Consider the following 17,585-nt stretch of genomic DNA (forward strand, 5'->3'; position numbering starts at 1 on the left):
TACACTCGGCCTTAAGTGTTCTGTTTCAGTTGATCTTTTTGTTTAGGTTCACTGCATGCTAAAATATTGCTCCAGCTTCACATCAAATCCAGCTGAAGAAAATAAGATAAAGTGAAGTTTGTCATTCTTTGAATAACAATCACAGCTTCTCTGGACAAATCAGTTCTAAATTAAGCACAAATGTGGATTTAAGGCCCCTCAATAATTGAGAGTAGAAGGAAATGTGTCGGGTTAAGTTTAGGGGACATGGAAACTACATTAAATTGAGAACTACATTGCATGAGGATAAATGCATTGTTAAATTAAGTGTCAAGAAGTTTAGCTGGATTATTGTCCATTAAATATGTGACGCCAACATTTACCTGATGGGCTGAATATAAATGCAGATATGATGCATAAAGGCTTGCGGCACTGTATGCATTAAAGAACATTTAGAGTGACCCGGCAGTTCACAGAGAAACAACACAAACATCTGATATGTTCCCAAACATATAAATTAACTTCCCCTCAGAGAGATTTGTCTTCAACTCCAGTGCTGCAAACATTTAGCTGCCTCTACAGTTGAGTCAATAAACAAGAATATATAGAAATACAAATAAAAACCAAATCATATATTGCACATTATCCATTTTGCCCAAAATGTGCTGAAAAACACAAAATAAATTTGCCTCATTTCTTGTTTTTGAAACATAAATATTTCTCTTAAACATGTGAAGCTTTGTGCAGGAGCTGACTACATTTCCCAAATGTCATGGCCTCTACAAATCAGTTGAACCTTTAAAGGAGCAATATGCAACTCTGACACTGAGTGTTTTAAATGGGTATTGCAGTCCAAATTCAAAATTCAACTTTCTTTTTTGGAGAGAAAAAAGAGACAAACCCCCCAAAATATTCTATTTATGCTGTTTAACGTTGCAACTTCTGCTAGTATTGCATTATTATGTCCTTTATTACTGTTCTTTATATTTATTAACTAATTCCAATTTGAACTTTGCCCATCTTTTTTTTTTTGCCATTTCCCTTTTTTATTGTTAAGTATTTATAACATAATGGTGATGAACCCTGCGGTCAGAGGGGCCCCTGTGAAATTTTGCCTAGGGCCCCAACAGAATCAAAAATTGCCACTGACTGTATTCTGTTATTTGTGCTATTAGATAGATAGATAGATACTTTATTGATCCCGAGGGAAATTCAAAGCATCCAGTAGCAGGTTACAAAGACATGACATGAAACATTTGTTACAAATTAAACCACAAATTAACCCCCCCCCCCCCCCCCATACATATATATTAACCTGAAAAAAGATTTAAAGAATACCCCTAGATGAATCAGAACTTAAACTGTGCAATTAAAAATAGACTTATACAATAAATGTACATAACCCGTGCAGGGATAAAAATAAAAATATATGTGTAATTTAAACAAGAACCTATAAACAGTTGAGGAAAAAAATCTGTAATTAGACCTCAATATAAAAAATAAAAAAGTGTTGACCTTCTGAAGTTGTGTTGTTTATATATGTACAGCAATGTTTAAAAAAGCAGATAGTGCAGAGTTATCAAAAACAGACATTAAATAACAGGCAGTACAAACATTAAATTAAAGGTGAGGTGATCATTAAAGTGTCCAACTAGAGGCTGACAGAATTATTATTTTATTTATTTTATATGTCTGTTTATTCTGCTTCAATGAATTAGTTGAATGTAGTGAATGTTTGCTCTACAGTTTGTACATTTGTATTAACTACAATAAAGTAAAAATAAAAATAAAATAAAAAACGTAAAAAAGAAAGAAAATAAAGCCCCAAAAGTTTTTAATTTTAGTGGTAAACTGACTGTATTTTCTGTCCGGATTAGTTCCTTTAAATAAAAAGTGCCAATTTTTGGTGAAAAAGCTTAAAAACAAACTAATTTCTCTATAATCTCTGTAAATATAATAAAATAAAAAGCTCTGAGATGCGTTCAAGGACCCGCTCGTCTCCCGCGCCTGCAGAACAATCATCCCCTGCACGTTCGCGCTAATGTGTCTGGTGGGCGTGTCTCTCCTCTGTTCCCGCTCTCCCATTGGCCGACCGCTGCTTCCCTTTCCTCCCTGGCTTCCGCTTTCTTTTCACGCGCACGCCCTGCTGCCACTGAATAATGATAATAAAGATCAAGATGGCTACTACAGAATCCTGCCTGCGGTAGCTAACTACTAATTTCATGGAAGCGCTTAAAACTGCCGATTCTCAAAGTTTAAGTCCCCGGTAGGCGGCGGGGTCTCTCCTGGAAACTCTACTTTATGGATTAAAACGGGCGGAAAGGAGATAAAAGTCATTGTGTTGCCTGCAGCACCTATTCTGAGGAAGCTAAGCTAGCGGCTAGCTGTACTTGTCGACCATCTCCAGGTTTCTAACCCCCTCCCCTCCTCCCCCTCCCCGTGTAGTGAACCCGGTCGTCGGACGGAGAGGGTCCACAGATGGCAGAGCCGCGGAAGGTGCCGTTCGTCACCCTCTCATCCTTCAGCAGCTCCCCGCAGGAGAACAACAAGAAGCGGCGCCGCGAAGACGAGGCCGTGGACATCAGTGTGGGGAGAGATGGAGGTGGGAGTGCGGCGGGGGTCGAGTCGGGACCGGGATCAGGACCAGGAGGAGGGGGCTGCTCGGGTCCGTTTGGAAACAGGAAAGGAGGCGAGGACGGAGGAAGCGAGGAGAGGAAACCAACCGTCCGTCTCAACCTGCCGCTGTCCGAGCCCAGCGACAGAGGGTCCTCCGAGTTCAACTACGGCGAGCTGGTCCACCCAAACCCCCCACACCCCCCCACTCAGGTCAGAGACACACAGACACCATGATGTGAGCAGGAGGGGGGTCTGAACCCGGGATCACCTCACGAGACTGAAACTGAGATGTTAAACTTAATAATACTTTAAAAAGAGTTTTAGATTTTCAAAATAAAAGTCGTGTTTATTCGGTTACTCTTGGAAGCTGTAAACAGGGTTTACCTGAGTGTAGGTGGAGACAGTTTACTCACTTATAATAATCATTTACTCTTTATTGATACTAAATTCAGTTTTACAGTCTGTCTCGTGAACATGACACACAAACAGGATCCTGTGGACTAATGGAGGGGGGGGGGGGGGGGGTTAGGTGCCTTGCTCAAGGGCACCTTGGCAGTGCTCAGGTCAATTTCCAGACTTGGTCCGTGCCGGGACTTGACCCTTGACCCTCCGATTCCCAACCCAAGTCCCTACAGACTGAGCTACTGCCACTTGTTTTTCAGTCTTCATAGGGGGTATACTCACTTTTAAATCCCCCCTGATTCCCTCCATTGATTGATTGATAATTCCTCTAATTGGAACAGAAACTAAATATGTTAGAGTAGTCTTACATGTCACTGTAAATACCAGAGGCCGTTTATCCTCTGCTGGATGAGCAACTTAAAAAACATTTTTTTTTTGGAAATTTACAAGCATACCCACTTTACAAAAGAGCAGATAAAAGACCCTTACTCTTCCTCATTCTGTGAGGACTCTAGGGACAGATATCTGTGGCACTTTGTGAGGTCTTACTAACATTTAAAATATGCATGTTCACACTGATAAGAAGGGGCCGGCGCAAGGAGACAATTATCTTTAGGATTCAGAAATGTGGACGTCTGCAGACTTACAGAGATGGAAATAAAGCAGCAGAATAAAAACACCCGTCCTGAACGATAAAGTCAAATCGAGTAAAGTTCCTAACCTCTTCAATGATTGGTCAGGTGTATTTATAAACAACCAATTACAATTGAAAAACAGTCTGTTTTTTCATGATTTGATCCTGAAACCGTGAGCACCTGGGAGCGTGTTTATTCTGAACCCTGTTGACCATAAAGCAGTTATAATTATCAAGCAGCTGAGAAGAGGTTGTTTAAATGTTTCTTTGCTTGAAGGAGAAAACTGTTTTTTAAAACATGTTGATAGCTTTCAGAAGTGACCCAGAGGTAAGCCTGCAGGATATGCATATCAAAATATGCGGCATAGTTGTGCAACATTACGACAAATAAATAATACATGTTGGATTTGACTCACAGTTTCTGTGTGTTTGATGTTCTTCATGTTTTACTGAACACTTGTGTTTGTAACATGACTTTCTAAATCCAACATTTTTCTTATCTAAATTGACATTCATTGATCCGAGAGTAGCTGACGGTTCGCTTTAGGTTTGTCTGAAAGCTGCACGTGATGGAGTGATAAGAGATCCTTAAAGAGTACGGGTCACCGATGAGTCAGAGGAGATACATGAACAGTTATAAATAACTAAACGATGATGATGATGACCTCCTCTCTGGTGTCTTTGTGTCCGTGTTTCCCTCTCAGGTAAAGACCCCGATCTCAGCCGCCCCTAAAGGACTCGCTCCCCCTCTGGACCCCAACGACCCGTTTGCCGACGACGACCGGGAGAGACGGGAGGTCGAGGAGATGGCCCGCAAGTTTGAGAACAAATATGTGAGTAAGAACGTCTCAACGTGACGTGTCTGAACACTTCTCTTTCTCCTGCTGTGGATCGTTTTTAAAGCACGACATGCTCGGATACGTGATCAGGAATCTGTATTTGTGATGTTATGACTGATAACGCTCCGTGGTGATGCGAGGGAAGAACGCCAGCTCTTTTGTTTTGATGTAGAAATATTGTTACAGCTGCAAATGTGTGCCATGTGGGCGCGCAGAAGGACGAATAGTCATTTCTTTTTTTGCAACCGTTTCTCCGCTCCGTCTGCAGGGTGGTTGTCCAAAGAAGAAGAAAAAGGACAGGATGCAGGATCTCATCGACATCGGTTACGGCTACGATGAGACCGACCCGTTCATCGATAATTCAGAGGCCGTGAGTTTCCTCAAACCGCCGACATGTCTCTCACTTTTTACAAACAGATTTCTAGTTCTAGTAAAAGTTTGTTCAGTGTAGACTAAATGTGTCGGTTGTTACAGTTTGCAGTGTTTAGCAGAAACATGACATCATGCTCCTCTGTTGTCCTCAGTATGACGAGCTGGTGCCGGCGTCTCTCACCACCAAACATGGCGGCTTCTACATCAACACGGGGACTCTGCAGTTCAGAGCGGCGTCGGACTCCGAGGGAGAGAACGCGGGCGCGGCGGATAACCACTTCAAGGTAGGCGGCTCGCTCTCCGCTGCACTCTGACCGACACAAAGTGAAGTTAAGAAAAATAAACGTGTTGATTGTTGTTCTGATGTTTTATCACCTCGCTCTGCAGAAGATGAAAGACGGCGAGGAGCGCGTGATAAAGAAGCGGAGGAAAAAGCAAGATGGTGGAATTCTGGAGGAGAAGAAACCCAGAAAGAACAAACTACCAAAGACCGGGTGAGTGTTTGGATCAGGTTTTTCTCTGAGCAGCAACATGACGATAAGTGAGGGAGAGAGAGAGAGAGAGGGGGGGAGAGGGAGAGAGAGAGAGGGGGGGGGGAGGGAGAGAGAGAGAGAGGGGGGGAGAGGGAGAGAGAGAGAGAGGGGGAGAGGGAGAGGGGGGGAGAGGGAGAGGGAGGGACAGAGAGGGAGAGGGGGAGAGAGAGAGAGGGAGGGAGAGAGGGAGAGAGAGGGGGGGGAGAGGGAGAGAGGGGGAGAGGGAGGGACAGAGAGGGAGAGGGGGAGGGAGAGGGAGGGAGAGAGAGGGGGAGAGAGAGAGAGAGAGAGGGAGGGAGAGAGAGAGAGAGAGGGAGGGACAGAGAGGGAGAGAGAGAGAGAGAGAGGGAGGGACAGAGAGAGAGAGAGAGAGGGAGGGAGAGAGGGAGAGAGAGGACATGCAGGAAAAGGGCCACATGTTGGATTTGAATAAAAAGGAAAACGTGGAAACGGCGGACAAAGAAAACTGAGTCTGACGCGATGATGTGTTGATATCAATTCTGAAACGACCCCCGCACACATCGGCTCACCTCGACTTCACAGACGTTTGACTACGAGGTCGTCAGGAAGAGGTCGGGGTGAAAAATGATTCTGCTGATGAGGTTATTAAAAGTGTCGTTTCTTGTCGTTGTTTCCTGCAGAGTTTTGGCGCTGAGTGTTCACCGTCCAGAGAAGAAGAAGAGGAAGAAGCTGATGAAGGACTCTCTGCACCTCGCCAACATGCTGCGCCGCTTCACCCGAGAGAAGGAGGAGATCAGAAAGAAGAACGTCGGTGCAGCCGGTCTGCAGCGACCCAACGCCAAAGTGCCAAACGCCAACAGTGCTCTCCTCAACGCCCACGCCAAGGCCGCCGGCGGCAACGACTGCCACGTCACCGACCTGACCCCCGACCCCGCCGTGATGTCACTGCTGGGCTCGGCCAACAACGACATTCTGCAGGACATGATGGGCGACCTGGACTTCGCCATGCTGGACTCGCCTCATCAGCCGTCGAGTCCGGTGCAGGGAGAGAACGGCGCCTTCGGGATGGGACACAAAGCGGGTATGAGCAGAGTGATGCAGGGGAACCCGATGGCGCCTCCTCCGCTGCCCAGCGGACTCCCGGGCCCGCTCCTTAAACGCATCGAAGACCTCAGAGCGGTAAGTTCATCCAAACTCCAACTCATCTGTTTCTTTACATCAGAGCAGAACTTTCACTTTGAGTCGTCATGAAACCAGAATTTAAACTTTGATGAAATACTCAAAAAAAAAAAAAAAAAAAAAGAAGTCCTGAGCTCCCGCTATCGGGTCGTTTGTTTTTAATTTAAAAAAACTGCAGACAAACTCCTGCACGCTGTCTTATGCCTCGTCCACATGTAGGCGAGTATTTTTGAAAACTGATGTTTTTCAGTGCGAGGATGAGACGCTCTTTTGAATCATAAAATTGACTTCAGTCTATTAAAAAAAAACACAATGACTTCCAAAATGTTAAAAAAAACTGTGAATGAAAAAATCAGAATCTGGAAACTTCTTGTTTTCTAACGACGAATCATTTCAGATTAAATTTTGTTTTGATAAATCGTGAATCAATCAGGTTGTTTTTCTTTCCTGATGTGGCTGCTGCAGAAAAACAATCCTCACATTATTTTGCAGAGAGCTCGAGTGTGTAACACATCCTCTCAGAAATGTTGACCTGCATTTTACTAAAACAAAACTTATCATCATGTTACTTCAGCATCTTTTTGCACTATTCACCACTGCACTGTTTCATATTTAGTCATGTAAATATTAGTCTTTTCTTATTCTGTTTATTGTTGATATTTAATGTTGTACCTGTACATAAGAGAGCACAGTTCACCAAAGTTAAATTCCTTGTCTGTGTGTGTGTGTGAGCATACCTGGACAATAAATCTGATTCTGATTCTGAAAAACAATCAACCCGTCTTTTCTCTCTGTGAAGGCGTCTCGTCTGTTCGATGAAGAAGGCAGGAAGAAGTTCTTCACTTTGGACATGAACAACATCCTCCTGGAGTAAGAGCCGATCACATTTACATTTCTCCAGACTGTTACATGAAAAGCAAATGTAAATGTGTGTGTTTCTGTGTGTCAGTATCGAGCTGCAGGTCCAGGAGCAGCCTGCGGAGGTGCGTTCAGCCGTCTACTCTCACCTGGAGGCCTTCGTGCCCTGCAACAAAGAAGCTCTGCTCAAACGCCTGAAGAAGCTCAGTCTGAACATTCAGGTGTGTGGGAGCCATTTCATTGTGAGGCCCGAGGCGGCTTCAGAATAATCTCTAGAAACAGATCGTGCATATGAAAACAGAATCTGGAGGCGAGGGACAATACCAGCGCGTCAGAAGCTTTCAGGTTTCCGTTTGTTTGGACGCCCGGTGGGGGGGGTTTTCCGATCACATTTTTGCACGCTGTTGTCGTATGCAGGAAACCGTCTGTGTGTGGAGAGCAAAGGAAGCGGAAGAGGCTGGCGGTAAATCAATCCCAGGACAAATGGGCGATTATCTGACACTGATGAAGCTCCTTATTCGTCTTTATTAACAGACATCTGCATATACGTCCAGATTTCAGAGCTTAAAGTAATCCACCCCTCATGTCTGAATGGCCTCTGCATACACCAGAAATACAAAAAAAAAAGAAGTATTTTTCAGACGCTGTATCTACGTCGTATGATAGATAATCACAGCTCACAGATTCTTCATTTTGACTCAGAGTCTTTACCTCGGCGTCTGGATTCTAGTATTTAAAGTCATGCAGGAAAATCAGTCACATCGTCATGCAAATGCAGCGAGCAATCCATTTTGATCGACCAATCCAGCTCGAGCAAACATTCAGTTTTAAGCTGTCAGAAAAGTCCATCAGCGTGACTTCCTTGAACGCATCAGAAATGATCAATCCGACCTCCATTCAACAACAAAAAAGAGTTTCTAAAGAGGTTTATTCTTCTCCTCTTCAGGACAGACCTGACATCGTTTGACTTTTTCATTTTTCAAATCTGCATTCTGAATATATTTGGCAAACTTCAAAACCTTTTAAATGCAAGTTTTTTTTAGGTTCTGACGGCTGCAGAAAGCCTGAGTGAGGCCGCTCTGTTACTTAGCGTTACACATAAACTGAAACTCTTTATTTGGCTTGTTGAGAGTCTTGAAAGGAATCACATTGCTAGAGGCCACAGGGACCCAGAATCAGTGAACACGTGATGTTCAGATGTTTATGCTGCTCAGTGTTTCACATACTCTGCACGGTCAGCTGTAATCAGTCATGTGTTTGTTAGTGCTGTGTTCTGGCTCTTACCCAGTTCTATATTTACCGTGTTTGTGTGTGCGTGTGCAATATCTGACTGAGACTTTTTCCTCACCCATCAGGACGACCGCCTGCGAGCGCCCCTGCTGAAGCTCAAACTGGCCGTGTGCAGCGTGATGCCCGAGCAGATCGCTCGATTCAACATGGACTGTATCGCCAAGGTGGCAAAGTGAGGACACTTCTGATCACAGCCTGGACTTTGAATTTGCATCACAGATTACCAGAAGTCGCTTTCATACAGGACTTTTAATGTGTGTGTGTTTACAGGCAGCAGTCTGGGGAGGGAGAGAAAAACGGGTCGGAGGACGACGATGAGGAGAAACCAGGGAAACGGGTGATGGGCCCGCGGAAGAAGTTTGTCTGGGACGACAAACTCAGGTCAGTTTCACTCAAAACTGGAGATTCTCTTCTCATGCAACTACAGTTCAATCAGGAGAGACAATTAAATAAATGATTTATTACAATGAAATATGGAAATGTTTCTTGACAGAAATATTTTTGGCGCTTGGACTCTATGGGGGGGGCGATGTGTAGAATGACAATTCTGAGCGACGGCAGAATAGACCCCCCCCCCCCCCCATGGAGTCCAGACCCTAGTGGTGGTGAAACTGGGGACTTGATGAGAAATGATGGATGATGATTCTGCGAGATGGCGGTGTTGGGGAGGTGGAGGGGCGCAGACGAAACATCAGCAATGAAGGAACTAAGGGAGAGAAAGAATCATATTTAAAAGGGGAGCAATGAAAGGTTGAAAATAAGGCTGGAACACCATGCCATTGGTTAGGTGAGTACCGCTGACGAGACAGCTGATTAACCAATGACAGCCCCAGAAGATGACAGCTCAAGAATGACAGCGGAAACGAGAGTAAGCGTGCAAAAAAGATGAATGAGAACGACCCGATCGTGAAGGCAGTTATAGAGTCTTCCTGACTGAACTTATGATAGAGCTTCATATATCATCAGCGACAAACAGGGTGCACTCAGTTGCAGTGATTTGAGTGTTTTGTGTATTTGTTGTGTTTTCAGGGCGTTGTTGTGTAACCTGGTGCGGGTGAAGCTGGGCTGCTACGAGCTGGAGGGCAAGAACTCGCTCTCTCTAGAGGACTACCTCAAAGCCTTCATGGAGACTGAAGTGAAACCTCTGTGGCCTAAAGGCTGGATGCAGGCCAGGTGAGTGTTGTTAAGTCTCTGCTGCCCAGAACTGCAGGTTTCAACTCCCTCCAACATGAATATTTTTCTTGTTCTGATGTTTCAGACATGTTTACTTCTTTCTGTTTGCAGGATGTTGTTCAAAGAGAGCATCATGGCTCATGGTCACCTGACAGGATACACGTGAGTCAGAATGATTTTTAATCCAGCTGGTTGTTTTTTTTAATCTGACCCCCCCCCCCCCCCCCCCTCACATATTTCACCTTTTTCTACCTGCAGAGTAAAGAAAAGGATGGTTCCTAATCCCAAGACCCCCAAGCTGAAGGTTAGTCCTGAATTTATTGGGGATAAGATTTTCTGTAAGTTCATTTATCTTGTGATTTTGTGTTAATGTCAGATTTGTGTTTTTTTTTTTCCCCCAGGAGGCTGTGTGGGTTCATCGGTCCACACCTTCAGCAGGTGTCACCCCCTCCCCCGCAGCTCAGGTTGCCAAGCGACCGCCTCAGTCCCCGGCTGAGCCCATATGTCTCGACTCCCTCGACGAGGATCTGGCGGCGCCCTCGCTGGACTCCATCTCTCAGGCTTTGGCCATCCTCGGAAACGCAGCCAAGGGATTGGCCCACGGGGACAGCCCCCCCTCCCCCGAACTACCCAAAGCTTCCCCCGTCGCCCCCTCCTCCCTCCACTCCTCGCCGCTCCTCCAGCATCAGAAGAAGAACTCTGTCGGCACTCCCGGCTCCAACGCACCTCTCTACATCTCTACCTCTTCGCCCGCCCCTCAGTCCCGGCCCCCCTCCCTCACCTCCTCGCCCTCCGTCAGGGTGGACGCGATGGGGGTGGTGAAGGGCGGCGTTCAGGTGCACAGACTCTCGGTGCTGAACGCTCAGAGACCTTTAGTCGTGGCCGTGGGTAAAGGGAACATGACTGCCTCGGCGTCGCCTCCTAAGCCGCGCCCGCCCCCCACCGCGTCTCCGTTGGTGGCGCCAGGTTCAAAGATGGGGGTCTCCACGCCCCCGTCCGGCCTCCTCAAAGGCAGCAATAATAATAAAGCCATCGGTGGTGACACTCTGATCATCACGTCACCTCAGTCCCGCCTCCACACACTCTCATCCAACGCACACATCAAAACCTACCAGGCGCCCCGCCCGACCCAGAACCTGCCCCCTAAACCGTCCCACCCTGTAATCCAGCCCCAGCCTCAGTCCAACTTCATCACCCCCATGCACGCCACCCTCACCAAATCCTCCCACAGCAGCATCCCGCCTATCGTCAAACTCACCCCACGCGCCCCCAACCCCGTGGTCACCTCCATCCCCTCCTCAGGCTCCCCCTCCATCTCTCTAACCCCCCGGTCTCAGGTGTCCCCCTCCATGCACCAGTACTCCTCCAAGGGCCCAGCAGGGTTCCGCCCGCAGTTCTCAGGAGTAACCAAGCTCGGGCAAGGCAGCTACACCCCCCCGGGCGGCCAGAAGACCACCGCCAACAACAACAGCACCAACACCAGCCTTATAAACACCATCTCCATAAGCAAGCATTCAGGATCCAGTGCCTCCCCGACTGTGGCCTCCCCCAGCCCGGGGCAGCGACAGAGGCCCGGGGGCGGGACACCTCAGGGGGCCAAGCCGGTCGTGTCTCTCTCGAACTCCTCCGTCTCTTCTCAGTTAGCACAGGTTAGTACTTCCTGCTCGTCCACACGGTGGGCTTCATTTAGTCGCACACTTTCAGGAACTGCAGTCTGATGTTGTTGTTTTTTTTCTTCCCAGGTCTCCACGGCAGGTACCGGCGGCCTCCTGGGCTCGCCCTCCTCTCTTCCTCTGGGTTTCGGGATGCTGGGGGGCCTGGTCCCCGTGTCCCTGCCCTTCCAGTTCCCCTCGTTGCTAAACCTGCCGTCGCTGGCCACGGCGGGCTCCAGCACGGCAGCCAGCAGCGCGGCGGCCAATAGCAATGCATCGTTCTCTACGCTGACCCAGAGTAAGTGATGCACACGGGCCGCAAACACAGACAGCCTAACTTTAATGCAACACACGTTCTCTTCAGATTTAAAATAGTATCAGTATTTATTGGTGTGTTGCTATTAATTAATTACAAAACAAAATGTGTCAAATCAAAACAGATTGTTTGCGCTCCCCTGACCTCGTACATCGCTTAAAAAAACAACCATCCAAAGCAGCTTCACAAACACATTGAAAGGTCTTCGTGTCATCAAGTGTTACCCTCCTACAGCTCACCTGCTGCTCTAATGACAGATTCAAATACGACTTATTCTTTAGGGACAGCGTGCTAATAAAACAAACCAATCAGACACAGAAAGAGGCGTGGCGAGCAGATGTGTGTTTGTGTGCAGTACGAGAGCAGACGTGTTTACCTGTCTGTGTTTTAGTGCAAAGGTGTGTGTGTGTGTTAAGAGCAGACGTGTTTACCTGTCTGTGTTTTAGTGCAAAGGTGTGTGTGTTAAGAGCAGACGTGCACATAAAAAAAAAAGAGAGAGCAGGAAGTGTCTTAATGCAGTCAGAGCAGAAATGAGGTGCATGTTTGTGTGCAATAAGCGAGCTGGGGTGTTGTTTCATAGTAAGAGAGCAGAGGTGTGTGTGTGTTTATTGTAACAAAATGAAGGCATAGGTAAAGGTGTGTTTTTGTGCAATTGGAGAGAAGAGGTGCAAACAATCTGAACAGAATAAGTTTGTAGAAACAAGATAAAATATGTATAAATGAATGAATGCAGGCTAACTCTACCTGTGATGAAAAGCTTGTCGGTAATTCAGATAATGAATCACAACAGATTTAACAAAATGTTGAATTGCTCATTGGCCCATCAGGCGGGGGTTGAGTGTGAGTGGCCCTGCCGTGTCTCGTCTCGCTGTTTCTGTATCGGGTTATTCGTCTTGTGTTGTTTGTTAGAGCACCATTTGTTTTTATCGTCATGCTGTGCGTCAAATGTAAGCTTGTGATTTTTCTCCTGTTTGACATTATTCCATTTTTGTTTGCTTCATTTCTCCCGATGCCAACCCGTGTCCCTCCCCTCTCTTCTGTTTGGCTCTCGTTACCTGTCCATCATCTCTATGCCACCTTGCTCCCCCCCCCTTCTTTCCTCCCTGTGTCACCTGTCCCTCCTCTCCCTCCTTGTTCCCCTTGTCCTGTCTCCTCAGATCTGTATAAGAGTCTCCAGTCAGGGTCTCAGGTTGCTCTGCCTCCTCACTTGCAGCTCGCTTTCTCAGGTAAAATCTGACACTCCCTCCAACTTCAACAGCCTGCTCCATCGACTCCCCCACCCTCCCCCCGTCCTCCGCCTCCCTCTCTCGTGTCTGATGTTTTCTGTCTGTGTCGGGGTTCTGTGTCTGGTCCTGTTCGTTCTCTGCTTGTGTGTTGGTGACCGCATGCTGTCGTCTTTAGTGTCCTCTTTTTGTCTTTAAATCCTTTTTTTTGTTTTTTTTACTACGATGTAAGAAGTTTTATTTGTGTTTAGATGTCACTCAAAGCCAAGGAGGAGACGCCGCCAAGAGGAAGACGCTATGATAAAAGCTGGACCTCGACGCCACACTGACGCTTAATCGTGCGGACAAATCAGGACGGACTTTTGACTTTTAGGGCTCACCGGGCTCCGAGACAACACTCGCTCAACTTTTCATGATGACCACGGCGAAATCTAACTTTTTAAAACAATTTGATAAATTTGAAATGACAAACACAGTTTGTCGATGTTTACAAGAACGACCTATATCACTGTGGACAGGGAGGAGGGATGAATGGGGTTTTTAGGTGTGTGTGTGTGTGTGTGTGTGTGCGCGCACATGGGGGTGAATGAGTGTGTGTCTGGGTTAGTGGGATCGGACGCGTGCCTTTGTGTGTCTCCCTCTCTGATGCATGGTCCGTGTGTCTATTCGGTGCTGTTTTTATCACGATGTAATTATCACCTGTATAAACTGCAAATTGAATTTGAGCTTCTTTTTTTCCCTCAATGAGAGCTATACTCGTTTTCATTCTACTTGAACTCTTGGGTGAATTTGTGACTGTATAGAACTCAAAACTGCTTTTAATTAAAATCTTTTCCCTCATGAAGTTTTTTTTTAATTCAACTTTGAAAACACTTTAAAGGGGGACCCACAAAATGTGAAATAAATCCATCCAGTCCTTTGTTTGTGGTCTGCATAAGTCTTACAGAGAAAAATGCGCCATTTGAAATTTGCTCTCCTTGTGACATCACAGTGGGATTCTGGTAAAAAAAAAAAAAAATCATCATTGCATTTTAAAGAGACACACACTAAAACGGAGCGTTCTGAGAGAGCTGGTTTCTACAGGGTCACAAACCTCTGGTGCTTGATTCGTTATATTTTGACCACAGCACAGATGTTTCATTTAGACCACAGGGGGACTGTTTGAAAAGGTGGAGGAGGAGACTGTTTGAAAAGGTGGAGGAGGAGACTGTTTGAAAAGGTGGAGGAGGAGACTGTTTGAAAAGGTGGAGGAGGAGACTGTTTGAAAAGGTGGAGGAGGGGGGATATGTCCTCTTTAAAGGAGCATCACATGAAAGGACGGTGACAGAGCAGCTTTCAGTATTCAAATCGATGTTTTCCTCTTGACTCCCTAAAGGTGTGTTCACATGCGCACAAAGCTCCTGAAATATTCAGCGGAGAGCTACATTTTCACCTGCCAGCCTCGTAGAAAAATATCCCTGTGAAGTCGGGGTGAGCTGATGTGAACGCAGCAGTTTGGCATCCTCTTTTCTGCATCCAGGTTGTTCTTTTCCACCTTTTTATTTATACCTTCAATACGTTCAGTCACATGTAGCATTGTAAAAAAAAAACTAAAGCCATTGAAACTGTCAAGTTTTCAGCTGTTTTCACACGTGCACCCCTGAAAATGTCTTTAAAATGTTCCCTGTCTGACTGGGAAAACTTGAGGCATGAATAATCAAAATCAGGATGATTTCAGGCGCATGCTATCCTGGAAATGTTCAGGAGTGCGTGCGTGAAAACGTCTCAGGAGAATCTCACAACACTGGAGGGACAACAGCACACGTGAAAGGGCAGTGTAGATTTAATTCAAACCTTTCGTCTGGCTCATTAAATCAAATCATATCTGAAAGAACACCGACCTAATCCCAGACATGACAAATTAGAAAATATGCAACAATAATGAAAATGTGAAAACACCGTTTGACACCAGATCAAATGACCAGAGTCCGACAAATAACAAGCAACACAAAAGAAAAAAAAAACAAGGAAAAACTGAGAGTTGATCGAAGCAGTTTGTCGACGTGAAGGTGGACTGGCAGTGTGAGAAGGATCCGGATCGCGGCCAGCTCTCCCGGAGCGTCTCCCAGAACGGTATCCTCCTCAGACACTTTTGTCGCTTCCCCCGTTTTGGAAAACTTTACTTGACCAGCGGCCGGGTTTTATCGTCGTCACCACACTGATGAGCTTTGTACTTTTTCACCTCAGCCATGTACTTTGACCAAGCATCGCTCTTGCCTGGAACCGCCTGCGGGAGAGAGAACGCACAGAGAGAAACACGTTTAGTCTGACTGATTTAATGTCAGGAGGAGGAAAGCTCTGCTGAGATAATCTGAGCTGAAACTGTTTGAGTCTGTGCCTCTTGGTTTTTGTTTTAGAGAGCGTTGGAGACATGTAGCCAGATGTGCAACACCACCATGTCTTCACCTTCTCTCTGCTGCTTTTTCTTTTACTCTACACCTACATGATGTGTGCATAACTAACCCCTATTTCTAAATTATCATACAAATGTCACATCAGCCGAGCTCAAGGTTTTAGTAAAATATAATAATCTAATCGACACCACACTTACTTCTGAGTCGTTTTTCAGCTTCTTCTCAACCATGCCGGTCTTTAGGAACACACCGCCTCTGCGCTTCCCCACCTGGGTTAGGGGATAGAAGACTGAAACCGTTATAGGAGCCCTTCAGATGGACTGCCAATGAAGGAGACTACACCAGAGCAGAAGGTCTACATTTAGTCTCTGACCACAGCACCAGAGAGAAACCATCATCAGTGAGGAGCATCCCTAAACTAGACTGCTCTACAAATATTAAATACTGCAAAGAAATAACATGTTCATAATGAATATTTACACAAGTACAGTGTAATAAGTTAAGTGACAGATAGAGGAGGGCTGCTGGTATCTATCTCATCTTACAACTGCTAAACCCCTTACAAAGCTCGCCACGGGAGGGGGCTTCTTTTCCACTGGTGTCTGTCCCTGCTCGGTGCCACTCGCTCCTCCACATGTCTCTTTTTTCCTCTGCTGCTCCTCCTCCATCTTCTTCTTGAACATCTCCATGAAGCTGCCGTCGTTGGCGAACGCGTTTCCCCCGGGGAGCAGCGCCGGGGCCGGGCTGCGGGAGGGGGGAGCCGGGCTGCGGGAGGCGGGGGCCGGGCTACGGGAGGGGGACGCCGGGCTGCCGCAGCTGGAGTCCCCGCTGCTGCTGCTGCTGCCTCCTCCTCCTCGGCTACTTTCAGCTTCACTGTGTGAATGTGCTCGCTTTGAATCCATGTTTCCTGGATGTAATGTTCACAAAACAAAGCCCAGCGACTCACACTTTGTCCCTTTACTCTCTGAATTAAATCGGCAGGACCAAAACAAAGCACACCCGAGCTAGTGTATCTCTGAAGCACTCAGTTCCCGCTCAGGAAAAACACTATCTTGAAGAAAATCGTGTCTTTAAACGAGTCAACAAGTCTCGTCTTTGAGACAAAAACAAAAGCAGGCGCTGGTCAGGCAGCTAACGCGGCTAATGCTAACGGCTAACTCAGACTAATCAGGCTGAAACCGCCGAAAAAACTCAACGTAGAACTCAGATTTCAGTCCGGGATGAATAAAAAACAAATAACACAAATAAGTCGATCGAAAAATCCAACTGAGTGAAGCTAAACCCCGAGGGTTTGTGTGTTTTTACCAACGCTTCACGCTAACTTCAGCCTCGGTCCGCCATGTTTTAGTTTCCCCCCCTCTGTCTGATGACGTCACGCCTTGGGTGTAACGCCCTCTGCTGGAAAGAGCGCGAAACTGACTGAAAGTAAAGACGATGATTTACGATGTTTTTGTAAGAAAACTGCATTAAATATGCAGCTCGTTTTTATATTTCAGTGACAAAAACATAAATCTTTAGACTATACGAAGTATTCTTGGGATTATGTTTAATTTTGTCTATTTATGACAAAAATCGATTCATTTTCAATATATTTATTCTATACCTGTCACCTGCAAATTAATTGTATATTGTATATTATGTCGTATTATTTAATTGTATTTCTTATTTGAATATTTGGTTTTAGTATGTGTATATTTGTATATTTCTGATATTAGGAATCTACAGGCTTGCTCCAACAATATTTCGTTGTACTTGTACAGTGACAATAAATATATCTATTATATTTACTTTTTATTAATATTATAGTTTTTTTGTTTTTTTTATCCTTTAACCACTTGTTTCTATTTCTTTTGCTGTTATCTTTTGATTTGCTTTTAGCTCTTTTAGTTTCTTACATCTTTTTAAATCTTTGGTTCCTCTTGGTCTCAGCTCGTGTTGTTGGGTTCTTGTGATGGTTCTTGTGATGGTTCTTGTGTTGCCTGGGTTCTTGTGATGGTTCTTGTGATGGTCGGGTTATATATGTCTGTTGGGTATCGTGCACTTTGGGTTCTTTTCTGTTGAATTGTATTTAATTATTTTCAGTATTTTACATTTGTTATGTTCTTGCTGTTGTTTATGTTCTTCTGTGTTTGGTTTAGTTTGTTCTTGTTTTTGCTGTTTGTCAA

The 17,585-nt window shown here is 45.7% G+C and overlaps 2 protein-coding genes and 1 long non-coding RNA gene across 5 annotated transcripts; 2 read left to right on the forward strand and 1 right to left on the reverse strand.

Moving 5' to 3' along the window:
* Nucleotides 1–2,094: 2,094 nt before the first annotated feature.
* On the forward strand, nucleotides 2,095–13,871 carry ubn2b (ubinuclein 2b). Of its 2 annotated transcripts, XM_061065749.1 has the most exons (17): nucleotides 2,095–2,805; nucleotides 4,336–4,464; nucleotides 4,739–4,840; nucleotides 4,995–5,126; nucleotides 5,230–5,336; nucleotides 6,017–6,515; nucleotides 7,315–7,385; nucleotides 7,465–7,594; nucleotides 8,729–8,835; nucleotides 8,934–9,044; nucleotides 9,693–9,836; nucleotides 9,948–9,998; nucleotides 10,095–10,140; nucleotides 10,238–11,485; nucleotides 11,579–11,786; nucleotides 12,962–13,030; nucleotides 13,279–13,871. In XM_061065749.1, the coding sequence occupies exons 1-17, from the start codon at nucleotides 2,458–2,460 to the stop codon at nucleotides 13,326–13,328; spliced, it is 3,552 nt and encodes a 1,183-aa protein (XP_060921732.1). In that variant the 5' UTR covers nucleotides 2,095–2,457; the 3' UTR covers nucleotides 13,329–13,871. The 2 variants fall into 2 exon arrangements, with proteins under 2 accessions (XP_060921732.1, XP_060921733.1); XM_061065750.1 differs by lacking the exon at nucleotides 12,962–13,030.
* Nucleotides 11,803–12,490, forward strand: LOC132995663 (uncharacterized). The gene is made up of 2 exons (XR_009677042.1): nucleotides 11,803–12,229; nucleotides 12,272–12,490. It is a non-coding gene; the product is annotated as an uncharacterized LOC132995663 (long non-coding RNA).
* A 960-nt stretch (nucleotides 13,872–14,831) lies between the features above and the next one.
* On the reverse strand, nucleotides 14,832–16,790 carry trir (telomerase RNA component interacting RNase). 2 transcript variants are annotated; one of them, XM_061065752.1, is made up of 3 exons: nucleotides 15,984–16,790; nucleotides 15,618–15,689; nucleotides 14,832–15,293 (listed from the first exon to the last, which is right to left on the reverse strand). In XM_061065752.1, the coding sequence occupies exons 1-3, from the start codon at nucleotides 16,320–16,322 to the stop codon at nucleotides 15,186–15,188; spliced, it is 519 nt and encodes a 172-aa protein (XP_060921735.1). In that variant the 5' UTR covers nucleotides 16,323–16,790; the 3' UTR covers nucleotides 14,832–15,185. The 2 variants fall into 2 exon arrangements, with proteins under 2 accessions (XP_060921735.1, XP_060921736.1); XM_061065753.1 differs by having other exon boundaries at nucleotides 15,618–15,756.
* Nucleotides 16,791–17,585: the final 795 nt, after the last annotated feature.

The sequence above is a fragment of the Labrus mixtus genome, chromosome 20, assembly GCF_963584025.1.
Source record: "Labrus mixtus chromosome 20, fLabMix1.1, whole genome shotgun sequence".
In the NCBI taxonomy this organism is placed as follows: domain Eukaryota; kingdom Metazoa; phylum Chordata; class Actinopteri; order Labriformes; family Labridae; genus Labrus; species Labrus mixtus.